The sequence below is a fragment of the Chelon labrosus genome (assembly GCF_963514085.1).
Source record: "Chelon labrosus genome assembly, chromosome: 13".
Classification (NCBI taxonomy): Eukaryota; Metazoa; Chordata; class Actinopteri; order Mugiliformes; family Mugilidae; genus Chelon; species Chelon labrosus.
Window position 1 is genome coordinate 7,088,166 of NC_140346.1, and position 26,081 is coordinate 7,114,246.

The 26,081-nt window shown below is 41.5% G+C and overlaps 1 protein-coding gene and 1 pseudogene across 2 annotated transcripts; both read right to left on the reverse strand.

The window, feature by feature from the left end:
* Positions 1–259: 259 nt before the first annotated feature.
* Positions 260–12,049, reverse strand: LOC311497776 (TRPM8 channel-associated factor homolog; annotated as a pseudogene). The gene is made up of 12 exons: positions 11,403–12,049; positions 11,062–11,269; positions 10,515–10,800; positions 8,396–8,734; positions 7,971–8,137; positions 7,804–7,887; positions 5,689–5,899; positions 5,171–5,407; positions 4,835–5,032; positions 2,358–2,398; positions 1,570–1,802; positions 260–383 (listed from the first exon to the last, which is right to left on the reverse strand). The product of its transcript is annotated as a TRPM8 channel-associated factor homolog (transcript).
* Positions 12,050–15,791: 3,742 nt separating this feature from the next.
* LOC311497777 (von Willebrand factor A domain-containing protein 5A-like) lies at positions 15,792–25,646 on the reverse strand (the record flags this gene model as incomplete). Its single annotated transcript, XM_084558146.1, has 16 exons — positions 15,792–16,733; positions 16,816–16,939; positions 17,107–17,274; positions 20,003–20,372; positions 20,521–20,624; positions 20,717–20,875; positions 21,005–21,119; positions 21,202–21,281; positions 23,454–23,598; positions 23,695–23,783; positions 23,861–24,009; positions 24,131–24,245; positions 24,328–24,494; positions 24,927–25,149; positions 25,248–25,471; positions 25,604–25,646. 16 exons carry the CDS (start codon positions 25,644–25,646, stop codon positions 16,654–16,656), a joined length of 2,355 nt encoding a protein of 784 aa, XP_084414272.1. The 3' UTR covers positions 15,792–16,653.
* Between the last annotated feature and the right edge of the window lie 435 nt (positions 25,647–26,081).

The following is a 26,081-nucleotide window of genomic DNA, read 5'->3' on the forward strand; positions in this document are numbered from 1 at the left end:
GAGCATCCTGAAAACATAGACACACACAAATACACAGACCTGATGTGATGCAAAGACGAGAAAATGTGCAGGCAGGGAAACATTAAATCACCAAAAACAGCTGACTCACTTTTTGATCACAGCCCTGAAATTCAGGAGCCCGGATTGAGAGGACCCTCTTGAACATGGCGAGAAAAAAGGAAAATGATGGTTGATGTTTCACGTTGGCCTCCAGGTTTTTGTGTGTGTATTTGTGAGGATGTGTGTTGTACCTCATGATCTAAGTCCCTGGACTCAAACTCCACACCTCCTCCTGGGAGCTGACATCCATGATGACCTCTGTGAGTGTCAGTAGACTCTGGAGGCTGGAGTTCATGTAACAGATCTGGCCTGGGTTGGGAAACCTGACACACAAAACCAGTCACACGACACATCAACATGATGATCTTCAGTGATTAATCACAGAAATGGAGACTAGTTTATTTTCTATAAAACATTCCAGCTGTTTGTTGGTTTCTTTTGTTTCTGTGTGACATTATGTGTGTACAGATGTATTCACCCAAACCAGGAGTCCTGTTGAACCCTGACACTCTGCGGGTAGGAGACCTGTGCAGACCTATATTTATAAATATATATAAATAAATATCATCTAATTATACACACACAAACATATTTAAAATGGCAGTTTTATCATATCTGGTTAAATGCGCGGTCCTATGTGGCCCTCAGTTAGTGTCGATGAAAAATTGTGTCCCCCTCCATCATTTAAGTTGCCCATCCTGCTCTAACATATCCTCCAGCTAACTATCATCTCCACTGCTGATTTTTGGATGGCATTCAGTGGGTTTAAAGATTTTAAAGTCACAGTGTGAGGATGGTTAAATAGTACAACATCCTAAATGAGCTCAGGTCAAGTTTCACACCTAAGGTGTCACAACTTAGGATTCCACTGTTTACTGTGGAAACAGTCTTGACAAGTCAGTTTAAAACTTTTACTCTTGAATTTGTAGTTGTGTGTGTATGTTTTTGTGTATGTTTTGTGTATGTTTTTTATTCTGTCATCTATGCTTAATACACTGATATTCTTACTTACTGATTGTATTTTCTCACACACTGCCAGTTAGCTTATTTCTTCCTCCCGTATTGAACTCTGATGCAAAACTGTGACCTTTTTCTTTTCTTTATATACTGCAGTCCCAGAATCTGCAATTCTGCATCCCCATCTCTCATCTCTCCCAGTTCCATGGAGAACCTTGAAAGTCACCAGAGAGGGGAAGCGCTGAATGAAGAAATCTGGCAGCAGTTTCAACCAGTTGTACAATAACTGTAGGTGCCACTTGTACCAACTTTATTAGTGACAGTAAAAGCAAACACTAACAAATGACAATTATAATTTATTTTATTTATGCACACAGCTTATATCATTGATTGGTCAATATGGTTGATGTGAATAAACTTTCAAAATGAACTCTGTGCAACCACCAAATGCAAAAGGTTACAATAAACGATATCAAAATATCCCACAATATCATTCAGATCATTTATCCACTGAACAGAGCACTCTGGCCACAGTTTTGAGTTCAGTTGTACTGGACCATGGGGTGATCACTCCAGGGAGGCAAACTGGAGAGTTTCTCCTCAGTGGATGTTTCTATGGGCCACCCCCAGGCCTTGAAGAATCCAGTCAGGTTCATCCCCACAGTCTGGGAGAAAGTCTCAGCATACAGGTTCATCTTTCCTGTGTTGTCATTGGGGAAGTTGCTCCTGTTGTGGTAAGCAGCAAACACCTTCTTAAAGGGATCCCAGCCAAACCTCTCCTGGAGCTATGTGGAAAGAGAAAAGGGCAGAGATAAATGTGAACAGGGTTGATGGAGGAAGAGAAACCTATGACAGAAATAATTAAAAAAAATAATTACTGCAAAACACTAGAAAAGTTGTAAGACGGTATTTTGTCCACACAGAGATAGATGTGGGAGAATTTCATGTTCGCTTGTGTTCATAGTGATTAAATGTCACCAGACACTGAGTGTGGTTGCAGAGTAAATAGGAAAAAGCTCCATTAACCTCTAAGAGCAGACAGTCCTCACATGTCCAACCAAAAAATTAGATGTAACATCGGTCTAAAACACAGAACAACGCCTGATCATGCTTGACTGCTGAAAGGCGACTTTAACGCTGCTGATACTGTGTAGGTCTCCCTTGTGTGGATGGGCCTGCATTTATCATTGTAACGTGTTAACAGAGGAAAAAAATGAGATTGAGAAACAATATGATTCTACATATGTAAATATTTACTAAGTGGTTGCAATGTGTAGTTACACACCTAGAGACTGTTGTAGTTTATTACTATTTACCATTACTGCAGTAAATTACTCCACCTGTGCTCTGTTGACCTTCAGGACCTCTTCATGCACATACACTGACCAGTGCCATTGAGTGAGAGAGTTGCGACACTCTTTGATGTCGCCGCTATTGCTAGTTTGCCTACCGGGCAGAGGTTGGTGTAGAGGATGCCATCCTATACCTTCTACACAGAGCCCACTCGCATCTGGACAAGGGAAAAGGCACTGTCAGGATTACCTTCCTGGACTTTTCGAGTGCCTTCAACACGATCCAGCCCCTTGTACTCTAGGAAAAACTCTCCAGAATGCGAGTGGACCCCTGCCTGGTTGCTTGGATTTCCAGCTACCTCACCGATAGACCACAGTACGTCAGGCTGAAGGACATCACGTCTGACACTGTGGTCAGCAGCACTGGAGCTCCACAGGGGACTGTACTTTCCCCTATCCTCTTCACCCTGTACACCGCGGACTTCTGCTACATCTCAGACACGTGTCACATCCAGAAGTTTGCAGATGACACGGCCATTGTGGGGTGTATCAGTGGCGACGAAGAGGAGGAGTACAGGAGCCTGGTGAGGGATTTTGTTGTCTGGAGCCACACAAACAATCTACAGCTCAACACCTCAAAGACTAAGGAACTTGTCATTGACTTTGGGAGGGACAGACCCAACCCCAGACCAGTTCTGATAGGAGCAGAGGAGGTGGAGGTCGTGCAGACCTACAAATATCTTGGGCTGTGGCTGGACAACAAACTGGACTGGACGAGCAACACGGGGTAGCTGTACAAGAAGACCCAGAGCAGGATGTACTTCTTGAGGAGGTTAAGATCCTTCAACATCTGCAAGAAGCTCCTGGGGATCTTCTACCAGTCTGTGGTCGCCAGCGTCCTGTCCTACGCTGTGGTGTGCTGGGGTGGGAGCACCTCCAAGGCAGACCTCTCCAGGTTGGAGAAACTAATCAGGCGGGCTGGCTCTGTGGTTGGCACGAGGCTGGACCCTCTGGCTACTGTAGCAGAGAGCAGGACACTTAAAAAACTAACAAGTATCCTGGACAATGCCAGTCACCCTCTGCACACGACCATCAGTAGCCAGAGAAGCACCTTCAGCGAGAGGCTGCTCCTCCCAAGTCACAATATTTATTTCTCTATTTATGCAACAACCATGCATGTACAGTCAATATTTATTTTTGTATTACTATTTTCATTATTCTTCACTGGGTGTATTGGTATTCTGGGCTTTTTATACTGTTTTCCTACATGTATGTCTGAAAGTGCTGGTTGCGATGGAGATGTCAATTTCCCTGCGGGAACCTCCCAAAGGGATCAATAAAGTCGTCTATCTATATCTATCTATGTAAACCCAATTAGTTCCAAAACATACGCTGGCTGTCATGTTCTTCTATGGGACAGACAGCAGCGATTGCATTATTGAACGGTAAATATAAAATAAAACACACACCCAAGTACTTTTTCAGCTGTTATTACATTATTGCATTTTTGTTAATGTCAGTTTTGCATTTGGAGAGGCAGGGTGACAACGAAAAACTTATACTTAGATAAGTTTTAGGCTACATGGAGAGAAAAGCTTAGTGTTCATGTTCCAAGTTCATGTTAATGTTAGTAGCACTGGCTTCAGAGGCTCTAACTTAATTTTTCCATATCATTCATCTGATGGTAGACGTCTCGATGTTCATTTGAGCACAACTGGGCTGTATTAGGCTATTGATTCCCGTGATTTTGCTTATAAATTCCGATTCAGCTATAAGCCTACCTTCGTGATAACGTAAAGAGGTCTGCCATGGCGGTCCGTTCAGAATTCGCCTAGAAGCTAGCTCACTTCTTCTGATGAGTGGCCACCCCCAGGACCACAACGCCAAACTCGCCAGTCCTAAAATTCCCGTCATTCCTAATTAAATAACCCTCGCTCAAATCACGAGTCACGACAATGCCTTGACATACGGGAAAGCAATCTATCAGCATCTCATCAAGCATCAGCAAGTAGCGCTGGGCAAATTGTACACTAGCCAAGTGAACATGGAACAGGAACAGTACAACAAATTAAGTACAGCCAACACGTCACATAATGAAAAGTTATATCCCAAAATTCAATTAAATAAAAGTTGTTATAAAGGTGGTAGCGATTCATTACTGAACTACCTTCACAGCAGGGGAAGTCGCGCTGGCTAATTAGCAGGCTAGCAGGCAATGCTAGAAAATTGGTTGAAACAACCAACAGAAAATATAAATAATTACGCTGTGCATATACAAATGAAGACCAGTATAAGCATCGCAAAGGGCCTCTGATACAATATAGACAGTTGACAATTCAAAAGAGGTCGATATTTCAGCAGCTTAGCTCTGGAACAACTCAACTCGCAGCAATGTAAATGAATGAGGTCGAACGCCCAAATGACAGTGTTTGGAACTAATCCGACTTTCAAATCCGGAAGTAGGCGGTTAAAAGCGCCGCCATTTTTTACAACGGAGGTCTATGGGAGTGTCGCAACTCTGTCACTCAATGGCACTGACACTGACCACAGGTTGCATGTGGCCTCAGTGGTGTGAGGTGGGAACTCCCAGCAGGCTCTCTGTTGGTTATGTCCCAGTTCATGAGTTTCTCCCCAAAGACCTTTGGTCCTGGCATCGTTTGGTTTGACCAGCTCAGCCGCTATAGATGAGTGCATCATGATGGGATAGCCTGAATGCATCCAACCTGGATGGACGAGACACAGCTCAATCTAGGTTGTCTGAATGTAATTGTGATTTAAACTAGTAGCAAATCACTTTTTTTTTTTTTTTTGGACGGCACAATAAACACATTTTGTGAGAATGAGACAGAAAACACACATACCAGCAGAAATCTGAACATCTGCTACAATGCGCTCTTTACGGGGAAATTTCCGAGGGATGACAGCCAGATCAGCAATACCCTCCATGACGCCATTCCAGAGGGTTGACACCTCATCAGGACGTTCCAGGTCCCTAACAACATCTGATGGTACAGTGAGGATGATGTTGTTAAACTCCAACTCTGCCCAGGGTGAAGGAGCTGCGCACAGCACCGACCAATCAGCTGCTGTTGTCACTCCTGAAGGGAAGCATGTGGATACTGCGGTATAATAAACTCAGAGCTTTGAAATATTGTAATTATTCATCAGCACTGTAGACAAATCATTAGGGAGGAGACAAGGGGCCAAAGCTTCCTTCTCTGGTCTCCACATCTGATCTCATTTGTCCCATCCACTCAGCACCTTTTCATCTTTCTGTTGGTTCCACTGACCCTTTAGCATCTAGTCGGGCTTTGTTTCTGAACTGCACATTACTAAAACGCACATGACCAGAAACTAGTGACCAATAACAGAGACTTACCAGACTTGTAATAAGGTGCGCACACAGCTATCTGCACTATGACCTCTGCCTCCTCCACATATGTGTCAGGTGGAGCCACCAGGTAGATGAGTCCCCCCCACAGGTTCTGCACCTGCATCACCTCTGAGGTAACAGGAAATCTCTCCAGAACACTAGGCGCTCTCTTCAACTCTTCAGCCTTCAGGAAGTCACTTTGACAGCCTATCTGAACCTGAGGATGACGTCGGAAATGTTATTTAAAACCTGTATGATTCTACGGTGCAGTATGATTTATTTTCATAGATGTATTTATGTAATAAACTGTAGATGAGATGCATGAATAAATAGGAATAACAATAGAGGAATAGCAGTTGGCAAGAAAGCTAAATTCATAGAGGGAGCATTTTCCAGAACATTCACATTTTCAGTCATTACGAGACTAAAGCAGACAGATTTCTATAATGCAGATAGAGGTGACCTCACAGAGTAATACCTGGCCTCATTTTGAAAGGTATCCCTCTCTTTTCAAGTATCCTTTTCCTGTTTTTTGAGTACATTCAAAACTGTTCATATTAAAGCAACACAGAGATATTGTTCACCTTCAGTTTGATATTTTGTGGACATTAAAGGACTATGTGCAGTGTGAAGATGTAAGTAAAATTTTTAATATTCATAATATATCTAATATAGCACTTTGACTGCATCTTTTCCTGTCAGTCACACCACCATAAGCAATGATTTTGCAAAATAACAATGACCCCCAAACATACAGCCAGAGGAGGTAGGTCCATAAGCCCTTTGAGACAGGTTTCAGGGTTATACAGTGGAGGCCAAAGTTATTAGAACACCTCAAAGATCTGAAAATATTGAACCTTTTTTGTCTCCAAAACATGATTTAATTTCATAATGTTCATGAAACATGCAGGTGGTTGCTCTGAGCACAACAAATATCATATGAAGTGAGTCCTACTGTTTTTGTCCAGTTTTAACCTCAATATTTGGTATGTCTACCTGTTGCAGCAATTACGGCAGTACACCTCTCTAGCGTAGTGTCAGTATATTTCCTGAGAACTTCAACACTAATGTTATCCCATGGCTTTTGCAACTCAAGCCAAATGCTTTAGATCTGTCCATTTCTTTTTTCAAATGTGCTCAATGGGGTTGAGGTCCAGACTTTGAGGGGGCCAGTCCATCATTTTCAAAGTTCTGTTACTTCTGTCACAGGGAGTTACAGCAGTAGTTATGTTTGGGGTCATTGCCCTAAAATTATCATTCGAAAATAAATCCAGGCCCAATAAGACGACTCCCATATGATACTCTGTGCCTCACCAGAATGTTGTGGTAAACTTTCTTATCCATGACGCCAAAAATTTTCACTAAGTCACCTGTTCCTGGGGCTGAAATGGCACATCACTCCATAATACTACTCCCTCTGTGTTTAACTGTTGGCAAGAGACACTCATTCTTGTATATCTCCTCCTCCTTCCTTTGAACATACACTCTTTGTTTGTTATCATACTGTTCAACTTGGACTAATCAGTCCACAATACTCTAGACCAGTCTTCCTTTGTCCATTTGTTGTGTTCTTTTTCAGGAGTTTCACTTCATTTCCTTCTTTTGGTTTCTGTGCTGCTATTCTGCCAACAAGTCTTTCTTCACCCAGTTTTGGGAGCACAGTTATGCAAAGACACTGTTGCACCATTAGTCATTGTGGTGTTGATAAGCAAGATAGGCCTGGTACATTCAAAGAAATCACACAGCAGTGTCCGAAAACTCTTGTATCAACATCAGTTTAACCATGACCAAATCTGACAATGATTACACAAGTAATTTGGCTCCTTCTGTGAAGGAACATGATGGTGTGACATTGACAGTAAATTAGGCCTGGGAAATTTACTTAAATCTTCATATGATGGCTCTCGTCTATGGTTTATAGAGCATAATGATGGCTTTCTAGCTTTGTCATCTGTTTTATTGGTGTTTTTATGGCCAGATCAACTCAAACAACTGAAAACTCATGAACATGCCAAGTGTTCTAATAATTCTGTCCACCACTTTAGATTAATGGACTTGACTTGATGTTCAAATTTAGCAGAATGACATGATCACAGTAAATGTTGATTTAATGTACTGTACCGTCCATCTCTTGTTCACCATCTTTTCTGGTATGATCATGTCGGTCTTCATGCCAGGAGAGAGGTACAGACCGGTACTGATCCACTGTGTTACCTTTCCATATTAATGCAATGCAATAATACTGGGTACAAATAATTCAGAAGTTATTTCACATTTGTTCACAACACTGTGGTCTGACCTGCTGTTTGTGCATTTATCCTTATCCTTTGGTTGTAGACAACAGCCCTCGCAGGGATTTGCTTGATGATGTAGGGCAGTAGGGCATCTTGATCTGGACAAACATTATATAGGTCTTTCAACAGAGAGAGAAGGAAGTGGTCCTGGGGACTCCTCACTCACCTTGAAACAAACATATATCGTCATTTAGAAAACAACTGACTATGTCTATGACATCAAATGAGGTGCAGGTTAGAGGAATTGAATGGAATGAATGCAGTAATGGTGCATAAATTATACAGCTCCCTGACCCTCCTAAAAGTCACTTACCTGCTCACAACTTCACATTTACTGCCACCCTTTCACCACCAAGAAATACTATTGTCCCTGGAGGCAAATTGTGGCCCTAAGAGAGAGGATCTAGTTGCCTATTTACCATACAAGCAGTAAAATTCGTAAAACAACATATTGCCCACCTGTGGAACGTCACCACACTTTAAGATGTCAATGAGGACGTCCCGCACTTGTGTGTAGGAGAAACTATCAAAAGCCTTCATGGTCAAGAAGTGGACACAATCCATCCCCAGTTTTTGAAGGTGCTTCTCCTCCGTCTCAGCAAGTCCCTCACCATGGATTACGTGACCAGCAACACATTGCAGACGATAGCGGATGTGCTTGTCTCTCATGGCCTGGCTTTTCACACAGGCCTCGTAGAGACCATTACCGATTGTGTTCGCCAACAAGCTCAAACCCAGTTTGTTCAGGATCCTGTTTCCTGAAACACAGGAGACACACAAATCTGACTTGATTTCTGTTCTGCATAATTCAGGTCAAATTAACTCAGGTACCAGCATTTAAAAATGTCAAATGACCCAAACTGTGTTGGTATGCACCTTATTAGCAAACAGAACTACAAGAGCTACAAGACCCATTTAGGACATGTTTAGGGCTGTTTTAGCTTATCCCAGAGTAGAGATGTAATCTGTTTCAACATACACCTGTGAAAAAACATCCCAACCAGTGACAGATCAATTCTTCTTACTGTTTTTTTAAAAGAAAGACCTAACACCTGTCTTTAAACATTCTGCAGCCAACTGGCCAATCGATGTACAGGAAAGAATATTTTTAAAAACAATATATGTGAGTGAATCAAATTCCCAAACGTTTATTATTCATATGGACTGAGGTATTAGACTTACTGCCACCCTACCCAGTCTAATTTGACACCACCAGTTGTTCTGCCCCCTTTGCAAGTGCAGTGTGACAGTTTGATAGGAGGTAGCTGGATAGAAGACACAGAAGGTGGAGATCTTTCTGAAACACCAGTTTGCTGTTCATTGTAATGCTGTCATATTTTGACGCTGGTTGTCCTTTGGTTGGTTGATATGATCTGCAAGTGACTGCAAAAATTCCTTTCCTTTAAATTCTTTTCACGGTATTAACCCAGGTACAGGAAGCAACACACAGAGACATTTCAGAGAGCCTGCACATTTACATGTCACAACAGCAGAAAAAAAACTGCACAGCAGAACTTTATATTTTAAAAACATGAGAACATGTGATCTTCTGAAGGTCAGACAGGGCAAAACTGTTTGATCTGCAGTTGTTTTTTTTTTTTTTTGCAATGAGTGCTGCTATGACAGAATGAATTCTGATAAATTTGTAGGTGTGTTGCTTATCTGTAAAATATGAATTTTGACCATGTAAGCATTTTTAACAGAATTGTAATCACCTCTGCCGTTTCACTGTATTATTTATGCATAAAGAGAATGCAGCAGGATTTAACTTGCGGCAAGAAAAGTAAACACTGCGAGATCAGCTATTCTTGTGAGATCAGTTACACCACAGGAAGTAGAATGCACCATACTTGATGTCTCTGTCTTCATACTGCATCCCTGCAGTCACCGTTGTCATGTCACTGTAGAGCTACAGTAGGCTAACCATCTTGTAGTTGCTTCAAAGATGCAGATTTAAGAAACTAAATACGTAAAAGATTATTGTGTGCAAGTAAATTAACCCATTTCTAAATAGTTAGGTCACTGTATGTTTTTTTTTATTTTGATTGCTTACAAAACACATCATTATATAATGAATATGGGCTTTAGGCACAGACTCTCTGCTTTAATTCAACGAGTTAAAAGAAACAGTTAAAACACAAATATATAGGAAATTCCACCATTTTTACACATATTTTCAGGAGCCCAAATGGAATTGGACAGATTAACTTAATCAGAAACGACTAGCCTTCTGCATGCAGCTGATGTGTTCACCACTTTTGTTCGTGGTTACCCCAGCTTGAGCTATATATTCTTTCTATCCACAGTATGAAGGTGTTGAAGGCCATACCCATCCCACAACCACTATTGGATTAACCTTTACTAGTGTATTTTTTAAAACTTTATATTTCAAGTTGTATTTGCTTCTCTGTGACAGGTTAAGTGTCTAGTATAACGTCATATACACATGTGCTCAACATACATTGTCATTTTATATTATCATGAAAGTGAAAATTGCCAGACTGTTGGAACTCAACATCTTTTGGTGCATCATCATACCTGAGAAATCTGTTAATGGATTTTGCCCCTGGTGTGTCTGAGCCCAGTACCAGGAGTGTCCACCAATCAGCAGGCCTCCTCCCTCTGCCACAAAGTCTTGGATTTCCTCCACATGCTCATCGCTGTATGCTGTGCACACAAACACACTCAGGTCTTTCCTGAATTCTGTCTTCTCACACTTGAGACCAGAGTCGGTGAAAATGTTGACTGCTGGAGCAAAACCAACGACTCCATCCCGCCCTTGGTCCAGCCAGTGAACAGCATTGTTCCAAAATGAAGCCAGTGTCTGGAATAAAAAAAGCAAATTTAAAGCTGAGACCATGGTTAAATAAGTTGTATGCAACATTACCTAGCACAATGCAGGTCAACAACTAAAAGACACCTTAAGTTAATATGTAGACTAACAAATAAGAAAATCAATCATGTTTTACTCTACGAGAGGTCATCTGCTGTATCTATAACATGGTTGTATTTTAGAGATGATAGACAAACATGTTTTCATTGTGTACTAGTTTGCAATTAAGAATTTGACTAATTCAAACTTCACCTCCATGTTTATGAAGCACTCATGCATTGCCACAATGACCCGTCCCCGCCCATAGTATGCTCCTGCCAGTCCATCTTCAGTGGTCCCAATGGGGAAGGACAGAGGGCCATGAACTAGAACCTCAGAAGCTACAAAATCTCCCTGGAGGTTAAACTCTAAAATCCCTTTGAGTAAGAACTCCAAGTCCTCCTCAAAAGTCTTACCAATACTGTATGAAGAAGAGAGAGCGAAAAGCCCATATGGGTGACAATGGTGAAGCAAGACAATGCATGCTGTAATTAAACATTTTTCAGATAAATAGAAAAACTGCAACGTTAAATGAAAGAGAAGTATACACTTACTCTATAGCCTTCTAATGGGATGGGATTTCTGGGTAAACAGGTAGGTTCCCTGCCGCTCCATAACCTGTTCCAAAGTAGATGCCAGCCACTCCTGCCACTTTATTCCCAGGAAACTGGAGAAATGGGTTCTCATTGCTGTGACATGAAGCCCAGTACCACGCTTGCCCCGCTATCAGCACTCCTCCTCCAGCTTTCAGAAATGCCATCAGGTCTTTTGGGTCTGAACCCACGCTGTAGGCATCTGTCACATACACACCAACTCCTGGATTGTCACTAAAGGCCCCCACCACTTCTACTTGGAAGCTGGATCTACTGATGTGATCAGCGACCCACTTGACATTTTTGTGCACCCCTACAGAGATGTTTTCAGATCCATCTCCTCTCAGCCAGGTCAGGGCGTTCTCTATCAGGGCTGGAAAGGGGGTAAGATCGGCTTCGTGACCCAAGACCACAACCCTTCCACGGCCGTACAGAGAGGCAGCCATCAGGACCTGGCCTTGGCTGTTTATTGCTAAAGGGAAAGCATGGTCTCCAATGAGCACAAGATTACAGGGAACAGCGGAGCCACGTAGGTCCAGCTTGCTGATACCTCTCATTAGAGAGGTGTAGGGCCCTTTGGGATAGGACTGCATAGGCTGGTTGGACATGGTGTGGAGGAAAAATGCTCCGAAATTTGGGTGAAGAGGTGGAGGGCAGACAAAAAAGCCACTGAGCATAAGCTGTGTTAGTGAGTGAGGTTAAACCCTAGATGGCTGAACTTGTTAGGTTGTCCTGTGAAAACAGAGATGACACAACTTATACATCTATAACAATAAAGATACAACATTAAAATGTCAGTCTAAAACTGATTTAGAGATGACCAGCAGTACCCATCAAGCTTTCATTTTTTCTAAACACTCCAGAAAAACAACAAATGGATTTTTACCTAAAAATCAGTTTCGTCGTCACAAGATAGACTTTGAATGAATTACAGCAGTTATCCAAACAACACTTCCTAAGACTGTATGTCTGACAAGGAAGAGAAGTAGTACTATTTAAACAGTAGTACTATTTAAACAACATGGGAACATGAGGAGGGATTTTAGTAAACTCCACCAACTTTGACTAGAATCTAGCCAAAGATGTTAGTCTAAAACATTTATATGTCGCACCTCCAAAACAAACAGCAAGACAAACATTCATCTTTACTTTTACTTTACATTTGCAACATACCCTCAGTTCAGCGGCACACAACAACTCAAGAATAGTCTTTCTTAAAGAGACAGCGCTATTTTTCTAAAGGTGCTATATATCTATATATACATAGATAGATAGATAGATAGATAGATAGATAGATAGATAGATATGCCCACACAGATATATATATAAGACTAGATGACAGATGAGATTACATAAGAGGGTACTTACAATAGAGTAAGAGTAGGACATGTACAACTCTCAATTACTGTTTTTATTATATATAACATATATATTGTATATATAGTGACTCCCTTCTTTCCTGACATGCAGGCTTTTTGGCACTGGTTTTAGTTAACATAATAGGTCCTTTCTTCACCCTCATTTTTTAAATGAGATAAAAATTAATTCATATGGATGTTACTTAGACATGTACTACCCACTTAGACCAGACCAGGCACCTCCACCCCATAGCACTCGCACTAGCTGATGAAAAAAAAATCAAAAAAACAGGATTCTTACATTTGCAAAACATAAACGAACATTGGCTCAAACAGATGGGACTCTATTTATAGTGCACCATCAGTTACATCAGATACTTTCTGTGTCTAGTTAAAATTTTTCATGTGCTGACATAAAAAACTAAATGTTCAACATAATATCTTTTAAAATGCAGAAACATTTGTAGTTACATTAGCATCTCCCAAGCTCTCGAACCAGGAACATTACAACAAATAAGAACATATTAAATGAGGCAGCACGCCCTTAATCTGGATGGTAAATATGATGAGAGAGAAGTTAATCCTTTCATTTATCTCACAGTGTTCATGCATGTATTGTTGGAGAAAACAGTCTACAGTCTAGAAAGTAAAAATTCTGACTGTCAGTGTGAAAATGCAGAAGGCAGAACTCAAACACAGTGTGTGACAGTTCAAAACACGTCAGTTCTCAAGTAAACCACAAGGGCATGGGTATGAAACCACAAACAACTTTTCATAAATTACTCACTGTGGGTTCCTACTTTTTCCCTTCCTCTTTACGGTAAATAAGGTCAACTATAAGTGAGAAAACAAACTCATGTGCTATTACTGTATTCTGTGTTTCTTAAGAACAATAAATCCATTACAACAGGACTAGAAAATACTGTAGCTATCTGGACTATTTAATTACATAAAAAGCATTATTCATTCAATCATTAATCTGGGAGAGAGGTGGGAGAGCCCCATCTGATCTAGGTGGGAGGTATGTCTAAGGGTGTATTCACACCTGCCTTGTTTAGTTCGATTAAAACGAACTCAAGTTCGTTTCCTTGCTTGGGTCGGACCTTTTTGACTGGTGTGAATACACTCGAACTCTGGTGCGGACCAAACAAGCGGACCGAGACCCAGCTGAGGAGGTGGTCTCGGAGCGGTTCCTACCGAACCCTGGTGCGGTTCCTTTATGGTGTGAAAGCAGCCCGACCTCGATCCGACCCAAGTTGCAAAAATCTACCTTTTTGGATTTGACGAGCTCCCGTAGTTTTCGCGCATCTATCAAGAAGCGTCTGTGTACTGTATCTGTCTGTCTGTGGCACGCATATGTCGCGAACCGTTGGCCCGATTGATTTGAAACTGGGCAGGTGTCTCGCTACGGGCACGAAGATGTGCACTGCTAAGTTTGACATTGTTTGGATAAGAAATGTAAAATATATCGGTAAAATAGATTTTCTCCGCTCTAATATTTCCAGTTGCCTGATGACAGTTCTAAATTATTGCGCTGGCTCAAACGCTAGATGGTAACCATGGCAACGGAGACTCAACGTTATTTTACAGTTTACAGACAAAACATGAGTGATTTGATCATCTATCTATAAATCAAGAATTTCTTTTAACTTATTTGGTGAGTTTGTGTCTGTCTGTCTGTCTGTCTGTGGCACGCTGATTTGAAACTGGGCAGGTGTCTTTGTGGGGAGGAGACATGGGTCACGACAATGGTCACAACTGAAAAATCTTCTTCAGCTCCCACTATAGGAATACATACTTCCGACGGGCACTGCACTAGTTATGGGAAATGTAGGATAGCCCAGTGACACACACAACAGAGAGAGACACGTGAAGCAAACAAACGCAGGTAGGTTAGGTAGAGATGAGCCGTGGCTTAACCGAGCTCTGAGGAGACACGCTGCCTCCTAGATATCTGGGCAGATGTCCAGATATCTCAAATGCTGGAGAAAACACATAAAAATGCAGAAGTATATAAGATTTTTAGTAAACAAATGAGAGAGAGGGGATTCCAGCGCTCAGTTTATAAACCATATTGCTAGCATAATAACAAGTAGACCTACAGTACGCAAAGTCTCCATTGTAGCCTATTTACGTGGGACATTTGGCTTCCTTCTTTACCCCGCCTATACGTTTACCAGCCAATGGCTGAACGACCTTAGCACATGTGTTTTTGTTTATAAATTCTGGTCCGGTTGCAATTAATCAGTGTGAAAGCGAACCGCACAAAAAAAAAAAAAGAAAAAAAAAAAAATTGGTCCGGACCAAAGCAAGTGAACTAACGGACCTTCCTGGTGTGAATACGCCGTAACATCCACATGAATACCAGGTCCAAAAGTTTCCCAGAATCTACTTTCTACATGCCTTTTCATTTAGGACCATCTAATACTGTGATGTTTAAACTGACAGAGAAAGTTGACTGGGTAAGAACAATTATTTGTATTGCATGACCGGGTGTAATGTTTGAAGCATGATTGGACCTGACTGTTTATTCTAGTGTTTGAGTCAATGGACGAACTGAAAAGTTGCGAATAGCTACAGTAAAACATTGCTTCTCTTTTTAAAATACAACAGGTTTGATTAAAGGTTTCATCAACCGACACTTTCAATGTTCAATATAATTTTTCCAAATTTGCAGTGACAGTAATAGCTCTCACACCAGGAACCACAAGAACACATTTTAACCCAGGAATCACCTCCTTGAGCAGGATGAGACATAAATGCAGAGCACCCTAGGGCTTACGAGATTGCTCTTGGGTGTCTTCACAATGTGCTTTTCATATGTTGGGGCATTTAGCAGGTAAATGGTTGGTAGGGACCTAAAGCTGGGTAACAACAAAATGAATATTTCAATTACATTAATCAAATGACAAGGAAAAAAAAAAAAGACTACAAGTTATTGATACTATTGTTCCATTTTGCAGATTTTTCATGTAAAAGGTAATATGCTGTGTTCACAACTTTTCCCACTGCACAAATTTGTCATTGCGTGTTTATAGTCAGCTGTGTCTTTCTCTGGAAAACTAACATATTTTCCTTCATAGTGAGACTGAGACTTAGACTTAGATAAACTTTATTCATCCACAAGAGAAATGAGTGTTGTGTGAGTCAGGATCAGCTACTGAAGGCAACTCCCATTTTTGGCCAGATGAGGTCCCCATAGAGGAAACCCTTTTAAATGAATAAAGGAGCTATTCTAGAGGTGCCTGTGCATTTTTTAGCATTGGCCCATAATGCATGTTTTTCACTCACTACAAGTGTGTGTGCGTGTGTGTGTGTGTGTGTGTGTGGGTGGGTGGATGTGTGTATGCTCGCTTGCACCTCCTGAAGCTTTTTGGGTGGTATTGCACTTCCTGCCCCACACACACTTATTCCAAATATGGTTGGGCGCCACCCACTTCCTGGTCCTCATTACAAAGGATTTATGCAGAGAGAGAGAGTTACCTTTCAAAATAAAACCAAGTCATGAGACAAGAACAGAAACAAGACACAAACTCGGTGAGGTGTGACAGTAGCAATTTCTCCATTGTGGGACAAATAAAGGTTTTCTTATTCTTAGGATGATCCACAGAGGCCCCTCCCCTCAACCCATAGGACCCATTAATAAGATTAGCTTATTAGTTTTAATATTTCATTCAAAGCAGCAATAACTTGAACAGAAACTTCCATTGTCTTGCAACATTTCTCATCTAGTATAGACGGCAGTGCAAATAATGCAGCACACAGGTACATGGTGGAAAGTACTGTTGACGTGCTAGGAGGCAACAAGTATGCTTCTGTGTACCAATTCTGGAGAAGTTGTTTAAGTGAAATCCTCAAATCCCCAAGGCATTTCTTTGCACGTTGCAGCCCAGTAGTACATTACCAGCTTCCACACACTCGGTCACACATGGCGCTAGAGAAACAACACAAAACAATTCATCAGATTAGCATACATCCTGATTGACTGGATGAACAATTATGGTTATACTTATTACCATTCTGAGCACTGAGCCAAGATGCAGCCTTCATAGCCAGAATCTCCCACTCTTCTTTGGCATCCATCTTGAAACCATGAAGCCAGATCAGAGCCAGGATGGTGGCCCACACTTCCTCATTGACCTAATTCACCACATCAGCAGTAACAATATTATATACTAAATTAAGCAAGACGGCATGCTCACACACTTTTATGTCTTAATAAGAGCCATCCTCACAAACTATGTCATTAAATGTAGTTTAAAATAACCTCCATTATCTATTTGACTCAGTCTTTGACAACAACCCACCAGTGCAGGTTTTGACTTTTCCACCTCCTCTCTGGTCTTCCCCAGTGCAGCAGCCAGAGCTGGATCAAGCAGCCAGGAGCCAGAGGCCTTCTGGAGGGAGATCAGCTGCAGCAGAGGGTCTTTCTGAGGCTGCTGGGGCCAAGTTCCTCTCTCCTCTGCAGCACACACAAAGTCAGAGGAAAAGAAAATTTAAGGAAAGATAAAAATATCCCTTTATTATTTTCAGTAATCTCATGCTTCTGATTTGCATCCATGTTTGTTTGTCATAGTCAAGCCTGTGGTTATACATTATATTCAGTCTCATATTTAACCTCAGAAAATGACAATTGCAGATTTTTCAGATTCAGATTCAGATTTCAGTTTCAGATTTGAAGGTATGTGTCCAGTAATCAAAATGTGTTGAAAGGGCTTGACACTGACAGGTGACAAGTTAAATTGTTGTTTGGTACATTCTGCTGCTTTACCAGTTTAACTATTTCTAGATGACAGTCAAATGGCCACATTTAAATTTAATTTCAAGAAGTACAGCTGAAAAGAATGAGTACATGTCTGTAAAGTAAGCACCACTGAAACAATGCAGATTATTTTCTCACATCAGACAATAGTCAACGGGTTCCCAGACTGGGGAATGACAAGAAATACCTTCTTAAGCCTTTAAATTCAAAATCCATTAATCAGTTTATTAAATGTACACTGAATTGGGCACTACATTCAGTCACTGCTGGATGTACTCATTCATTCAGACAAGGGCACTCACACGTCGGTGCCAAGTACTGGGAGCAACTCAATGTTCAACGTCTTGCTCAAGGAAACGTCGGCATGTGGAACCGCTAACCCTCTGGTTCATGGACAACCCTCTACCTGCTAAGCTAACCATGTGTCTGCTACTCAAACTGGGAAGCACTGATGTGGACTGTAATCTGAGGTGCTGTTAACTGATGATCTCTGAACTCATCCTCTGCAGCAGAGGGAACTCTTGGTCTGCCATTTCTTGACGGTCCTCATGAGAACCTGTTACATCTCAGCATTTGACCTTCATGTTCTAAGTATCGATGGACTGTTGTTTCTCTTTACTTAGCAACACTTGAACTGTACACCAACACTACCTCAAAGTGTGCAAGGCTTTAAAACATATTTTGGGTTGTTTCCACTTTTTTCACTACATAATCCCATTTATGTCTTGTCATAGTTTCCATGGAAGAGAAGGTGTGTTCTTTATTACAGTGAATCACAAGTTACTAAGAGCAGAGATAAAATGTACAGGTTGTTGTCAGTGTTTACACTAATGTACTTTATTAATAAAATTAAGAAAACACTGTGTTGGTGTAGCATTCAGCTTTTTACTTACGTGAAGGCATTGACATTGGAACCGTGAAAACTGAAATAAAGAGAAAATGTTTTCTTCTGTCATGGGAACGTAACACATTACCACTGCTGAAGTTAATACATACATATACACCAATCAGCCACAACATTATGACCACTGACAGGAGAAGTAAATAATTGACCATCTTGTGAAAATCCAGTGTTTTGCTGGGAAACCTTTGGACCTGGCATTCATGTGGATGTTACTTAGACATGTACCACCCACCTAGGTACATACACAGGCACACACACAAAAACGGTTTAGGAACAACTAAAAAAACATGAAGAACAGCACAAGGTGTTGACCTGGTCTCCAAATTCACTCGATCCTAAACTGATCAAGTATCTGTGGGATGATCCACAGAGGCCCCTCCCCTCAACCCATAGGACCCAGAGGCCCCCACGAACAACATTCTGTTGCCAGGCGCCACAGGACACCCTCAGAAGGACCATATCCATTCTCTGAGGAGTCACAACTGTTTTGGAGGCACAAGGGAGACCTACACAATATTAGGAAGGTGGTCATAATGTTATGCCTGATCTGTGTAACTGCTCTGTCTTCCTCACTTGCTGCTGTAGACAACTGTATGTCACCTACAGTATGTTCAGGACTGCTGTAACAAGTACATACAGTAGCCGTGATGTTTCCCATGTTTATCCATTTACTGTATTGACAGCAATGTACTGATGTTACTTACGCTTCCTGCACCTCTTCATCGGGGATTCCATGAAGTCTTTAAGAAAAGAAAACAGTATGAGAACAATACATTTCATGGGAATTACTTAACAAAAAATATCAGCCAAACTACTGGTTTCTACAATTATTGCAGTAACCCACAAGTTATAATGAGCATATTTAACGTGTACAAATTGTTTTATAACATTTAAAGTATCACATAAAACGATAATAGAAGAACTATCTCCACTTTAAGCAACAACCTGTCAATGACTGTAACAAGTTAACCAGACCAAAAACAACTCTTACTGTACCCACTGTATTTCACATTAAAGCTGCAAATAAGAATGTGTTGGTTTGTTCAGTCTTGACATTCATTTGCTGTATTCATAGAAAACACAGTGTTGGTATCTTATTCAGCTTTTTACTTACTAAATGGTGACATCATAGCATCACAGGATCCGATTCCTGCAATAATAAACAAAGGACAATACACTGTAAGATAAAAAAAGTGAGCTTAAGACATTCATCTACTGTATTTATAGAAATAAAACATAGTGTTGTTAACCCATTCAACTTTCTACTTACTTGACCATACAGAACCACAGACCATTTTTTTGCGACCTAATTGAAGATTGAGAAAAATATCAACAAAACAAGTGTGTTGGTTTGTTCAGTGTTTACATTCATTTATTGTATTCATAGAAAACTATGATGTATTTTTCAATCCCATTTACTTACTACGGGGTGCACAACGAAAGGCCATACCCTTTGGGGCAAAACAGCTTCCTGTTAAATACACTTCAAGATTAAAAAACCAAACAGATTTTAGGTCAAGACCAGAACTAAACAGACAAACATAAGAAGAGCTATGCACACAACAACGCACAATGAGCACAGAATAAATGCTGGCCAAAAATAACACTCAGTAATCACATACTGTGATTCAGTGATATTTTCAAAGATTTGAGTTAGAATATCAGTTTTCATTTGCTCACACTCACTTGGTGTTGGAACGTCTCTGCGCACCAGAGGTCCTTGAATCGCTTCACCACTGCTTTTGTTGACAGCAATGAAGGCAGTGAAAGAACTGCTCACTCCTGAATGGACACTGAGCTCCACCACCTTCTCCTTCACTCCTCCATCTTTCTGTCCTCCATCCTCTCTCTCCTTCATCTCCAGAGAGCGAATTATAGTGAGAGCAGCCAACCTGTGGATTGTTAATCTGCAGACAAGAGAGAGAAGAAAACACTCAGACAGAGTTTGATGTTTGTCAGTCCAGCTACATTGTTCAGTGTTCAGGGCCATAAAGAGTCTCTAAATAATCTCTATTGAAAGCAGAACAGTGCTGTCTGAATGAAAACCTGCTTTACCCAGTGTCTCCTGCAGGTTTGAGACTGAAGTGCAGCTGGTTGTGAGAGGGATGACCCGCCAGCCTGTACTTCACCGTCACACAGCCCTCTGCTGCCTCTGGACTCTGAGAAAGCATTACAGTGTTAGAAATCATGTTAATGACTGTCATCACATACCTGATGACTGAAACACAACATGACATGGAGCTGCTCCTACCTCTCCAGTGAGCTGGCCATAAACCAGTGACCTCTGACCCTGGAAAAGAGCTGTGATTGGTGGAGAGAGGACAGTGACAGACACTCCCTTTGGTAAATCCCATGTGACTGAGATGTCCACCACAACTGGGTGCAGAGCAAATCGCAGCGACTGCATCACCTGAAAAATAATGCAGAACTGTAAAAATCTATTCAAACATCTGAGAGAGACACTGAGTTTTTACTGACTGGAACCATGGTCTCTGTCCAGACACAGATTTACTGCTGCATCTTCATTGTGTTTACTCACTTTTGGTTGCATCCTGTCAGTTCCTGTGATGAACTGAGCGTGACCTCCTCCCTCCTTGGCCAAGCCATTGATAAGAGCAGAGCTGGCCCCTTCTCCAATCCCAAAAGAGAAACACCTACAATACAGCAGGTTGATTTAGATCCACTCAACACATGGAAGACAGTGTGGAAATACTGTGGGTGTTTTTGTGCTTTCACCTGTGGGAACCTGAATTCTTCTTAACCAGATCAATGACTTCTTTGGTGTTCATCACCTCTCCATCAGTAAAGACAAACAGCTAGGGAGGAGAGTTTACACATAAGTTGAATAACAGCAGGGTTCTATGGTAAAGAATGAGGTGTGATAAGTATGTACAAACTAATTAAAACAACAGCAGACATGTGACTCTTCCAATGTCAAACTAGAATAGCCACTTTGTAGTTTCCTAACTGCAAACCAGTAGTTTTGCAGTTTACATCAATGCCTTTCCAGACTCACACATTTAGTAAATAAACCCCTAGAGGCACTCTTTGATTTTTCTGATTTAGAGATACATTATATAAATAATGTTAAGTGTAGTCATTCTTGTTGTGCTGTATGTCTATTGTATTAGTATTTTAGTTCCAAGAGAAATACACTATATTGCCAAAGCATTCACTCATCTGCCTTACACATACATGAACTTAAGTGACATCCCATTCTTAGTCCATAGGGTTTAATATGACGTTGGCCCACCCTTTGCAGCTATTACAGCTTCAACTCTTCTGAAAGGCTTTCCACAAGGTTTAGGAGTGTGTTTATGGGAATTGTTAAAGGAACAGTATGTAAGAAATATATTTCAATTAATCATAAAATGGCCCTGATATGTCACTAGACATGAAGAAATCATGTTCATTTCAAATACTTATATCACTGACAACAGTGGTCCGGCCAGGATATTGTCATTTAAAAGTGAGAGTTGCAGCCCTCAACTGATGTTGATGTTGTCATGTTGTGTTTTGGTCTGAGGCGCCACCCTCCACCTATCTACTAATCACGAAGTCAGTAGAGTTTCGGCATCCGGGTTGCCAGCTCTGCTCTAGTTAACGCAGCTGCAGCTACGAACGTGTCGGATAAAACATGTATAACGTTACGAAACCTAAGACCTCGTTATGAATCCGAACTACGTTGTGACAAAGTCCGAAATAAAACAAGGATTTGTATAGGAGATGCCTTTGAAAGATGGAGACGGCTGAAAACGGAGAAGAATTTGAAGACAGACGCCAACGTTGCTAATTTTCTCCTGGCTAACTTACTTGTACATAATGTAAATGGACATTTCAAATATTCACGACAGTCGAACAAAGTTATGCATGTTCGTGCAAAGTAACGTTACGTTAGCGCATACAGAGGAGGTGGGTCATCGAATTGAAAAGGTAAGGAATTGTTTGGGAAATAAAAACGGCGAGTCGTCATTGCTAACATTAGCAATGCATTATGAGCCCGTTTCTCTGTCATTATGCTGAAACGCCGAGGAAAACAACATTAGCACGTCGATTATGGCAATGTGAAACGTAATTGAGACGTATTGAGTAGCCTGACGTTACCTCGGTAACCTGGCAACCTCGAGTCAGGGGGGAGGCTGGAGGGGATACACCGTTCTACAGTATTTTGAAAGTGATTGCAGTACCAGTTTTGGCCAGTTTTGGCCACAATCTTACATACTGTTCCTTTAACCTCCAGAATCGCATTTGTGAGGTCAGATGCTGATGTTGGAAGAGAAGGCCTGGCTTAAAGTCTTCACTCTAATTCATCCCAAAGGTGTTCTGTCGGGTTGAGGTCAGGACTCACTCAAGTTCTTCCACACCAAATTTGCTCATCCATGTCTTTATGGACCTTGCTTTGTGTCATGTTGGAACAGGAAGGGGCCATCCCCAAACTGTTCCCACAAAGTTGGGAGACTTGGATTTGTTGCATAGGTGGCATCCTATCACAGTACCACGCTGGAATTCACTGAGCTCCTGAGCTCCTTTCTCAAATGTTTGTAGAAGCAGTGTGCATGCCGAGGTGCTTGATTTTATACACCTGTGGACATGGAAGTAGTAAGAGATCTGATGCTATTATTACTGGAGGAGACATCTGCACAACCTGTCCAACCTGTGTGTGTGTGTGTGTGTGGGTGTGTGTGTGTGTGTGTGTGTGTGTGTGTGTGTGTGTGTGTGTGTGTGGTGTGTGTGTGTGTGTGTGTGTGTGTGTGTGTGTGTGCGTGTACATGTGTGTTTTCTCGTATTTATTAAATTGTTGCTAACTCTTGCAGAATACTAACGTTGTGGGGTCTTGTTGTTCCACAGCTTTTTGAGGGTAAAAACCTGTTAAGACTTTGTTTTAAAGTAAAGGTTACAATGAGGTAATGATTAGGGTTAGGGTGAGGGAAAGAATTATTTCAATGTAAAGTCGTTTAAGAGATAGATAGATGGTGTGTGTCTCTTACTTGTCTCGGCTGACTGGGAATGCAGGGCTGCATGTAAATATGTTGAAGTGGCTGCAGTATCTCTGTTCCTCCCAGATTAGCCTCCATCTCCTCAACTTTCTTCAGAGCCTCCTCCATGTTCTTCTGGTTGTACTCCACACTCTCACTGTCATCACACAAATACAGGCACCAATGCACACATACATTTACTTAAAAGATAGAAAGGCCTTTATTTGGCATACTCCAATGAGCGAAAACGTACGGGAAGATGTGTTCATATCTGGACCCAAAACTGTAAATGTTGAAATAGCAGCCCATTGGTAAGCTCTTCAACAGAAGCAGCAGAGTATCCTTCAGGAAGAAAGAAAAGATAGTGAAGACCACTGCATGAGAGGAACACTATGAGAGAGAAATAACATGATAAATACCCTGGCACTCCTTATGCGATGTGAACTCATACTCCCTGATCGATCTAATAAGAACACAAACTCTCCACATGAGGCGACTGAAGACATCACAGACTGGGGGAACTCAGGGTACAGGCTCACCATCACCACTGGATCACCCATCAGAGATCCTGAAACATGACAGGGACAGAAAAATGACCACACATTTTGTCATTTACACCAACTCATCATCATTTGGAGGATAAGGAACATTATGTTTGTAAACTAATAACTTGACCAACTTGGACTCACCAGGCTTAGCAGAGGCCTGTCCTGCCTCCACCACAGCAGTGGGCTGATGGGCGTCTTTGTAATAAATCAACAGTTCAACATCTCTGTCAAACTTGTGTCCTGCTGCCAACTTGATCTACAGTTCAAGACACACAAATATAAATGAAGTTAGAATGAGGAACTACAACACACAGCAGACACATTGTCACTCAACCTACAGTGGCCTGGGTTTGATCAGTGTTGAGGTACTGGAGAGGATCCAAGGAACAGCTGGACTCTACTTTAGAGATTGGACGAGGAGAGGACAGTCGGGCAGAGAAAGACAGACTGTAGGACACCAGAGAGGCTGGGACAGAGGTCACCTGGACACTGGCTCCTTCACTCCCTGTAAACAACGTGAGAGACAACTGGGAGTCACATGGTTTTTGTTTGGGCTGGGAGGTTATGTGAAGCTGGTGGCTTCAGATGGGATGCACATTACACATATAAGGTCTTTGGCACCAGCTTCTCTATTGTTGCAGGAAACATTTGTATGTAAATGTTAATGTGCAGTTTTACATTGTTTCTATCTCCTTTTCATTTTTCCTCTCAGGATTTCTCTTCATCGTTAATTGATTTTAATGTTAATGGTCAATAGCAGTTTCTACACAGGAAAATACATGCAGAATGATGTGTTTCTGTGAACAGCTCTATGACTTCAGCCACGCTGTGAAAATCATCAATGAAAAGTCACTTTTGGGAAGCGAGAAAACAGAAAAGGATTGCTGCAATAAATTGTTTGTACAGATGTGGACAATGGAACAGCTGCTTGTCCCACCTTGAGGTTGGTAGCGAGGGTTGAGCACAGCAGGCAGACAGAACCTCAGCCCGTCATCAGCCTGCACAGCCAGCTCAGTGACGTACTCCAGCCTGATGGAGGCGCTCTCTCCTGGAGGAAGACTGCCCACACTCAGAGAGAAGATATCTGGACTCTGCTCACTCTCCTCCAACAGGAAGGCCTGCTGACCAGAGCTCAGTGCATCATCATAATCCTCACGAGCCTGTATGAGTACAGGAGACACATGTCAGGAACATTCACTGTGTTTACTGTTTCTTATTCAGCTCCTTTACACAGAGTAAATCTTTCTGTCCAGCTCACCTTCTGTTTCTCCTTCACCTCAGCTACAATCTGTGTCTGTCCAATCTTAGCACTGAAATGACAGACAGCAGCATCTCCAGGCAGAGGAAAGACAAAAACAGCCTCTAGTGGTTTGTCCTCCTTGTTCTCGTAGTTGAGAGTGGAGACCACTGCAGCCACATGATCCCTCACCTCCAGCTCCACCTCAATGCTCTTCAGAGGAACTGACACAGAAACACAGAGAACTTAGATACAGACATTTAAACAATGATGGATTACACTGATTGTTACACTTTAGCCACAAATAAGGCTACCTGTTAACTAACTAATAGTTAAACACAACAGAGGTTTTAGAGTAAAGTAGTAAGACTTTGTACCTGGTTCCTTCTGGGAAGTTAGCAGACCACAGCAGTTCATCATTGTACCTGTACAGCAAGGACATGTGAGGACTTTCTGTTGTATCAATTGCTATTTTTTTTATTCTGCATCTCTCTGTAAGCAGTTGTGAACTGCAATTTCCCCATTGTGGGACTAATAAAGGTTTTTCTTATTCTTATTCTTATTCTTATTCTTATCTAACAGATAGATCCTTTTCTGACAAAACTGGGAACATCCTCTCTTCATCTGATCTCTTCATTGTGGTGTTCCTCAAGGCTCCATTCTCTTAATTTAACAAAAATACAATCGTGCTATGCAGACGAGTCGACACACAGCTGTATCTCCTGTTAGAACCTCTAGATACCAGTAATGATGGGTCCCATCCCATGGACTGCCTCCAGGATGTGAAATAGTGAATGGCAATAAAATGTTTACAGTTAAATGACAGATGTAAACAAGATCAAATTGGTCTTAGTT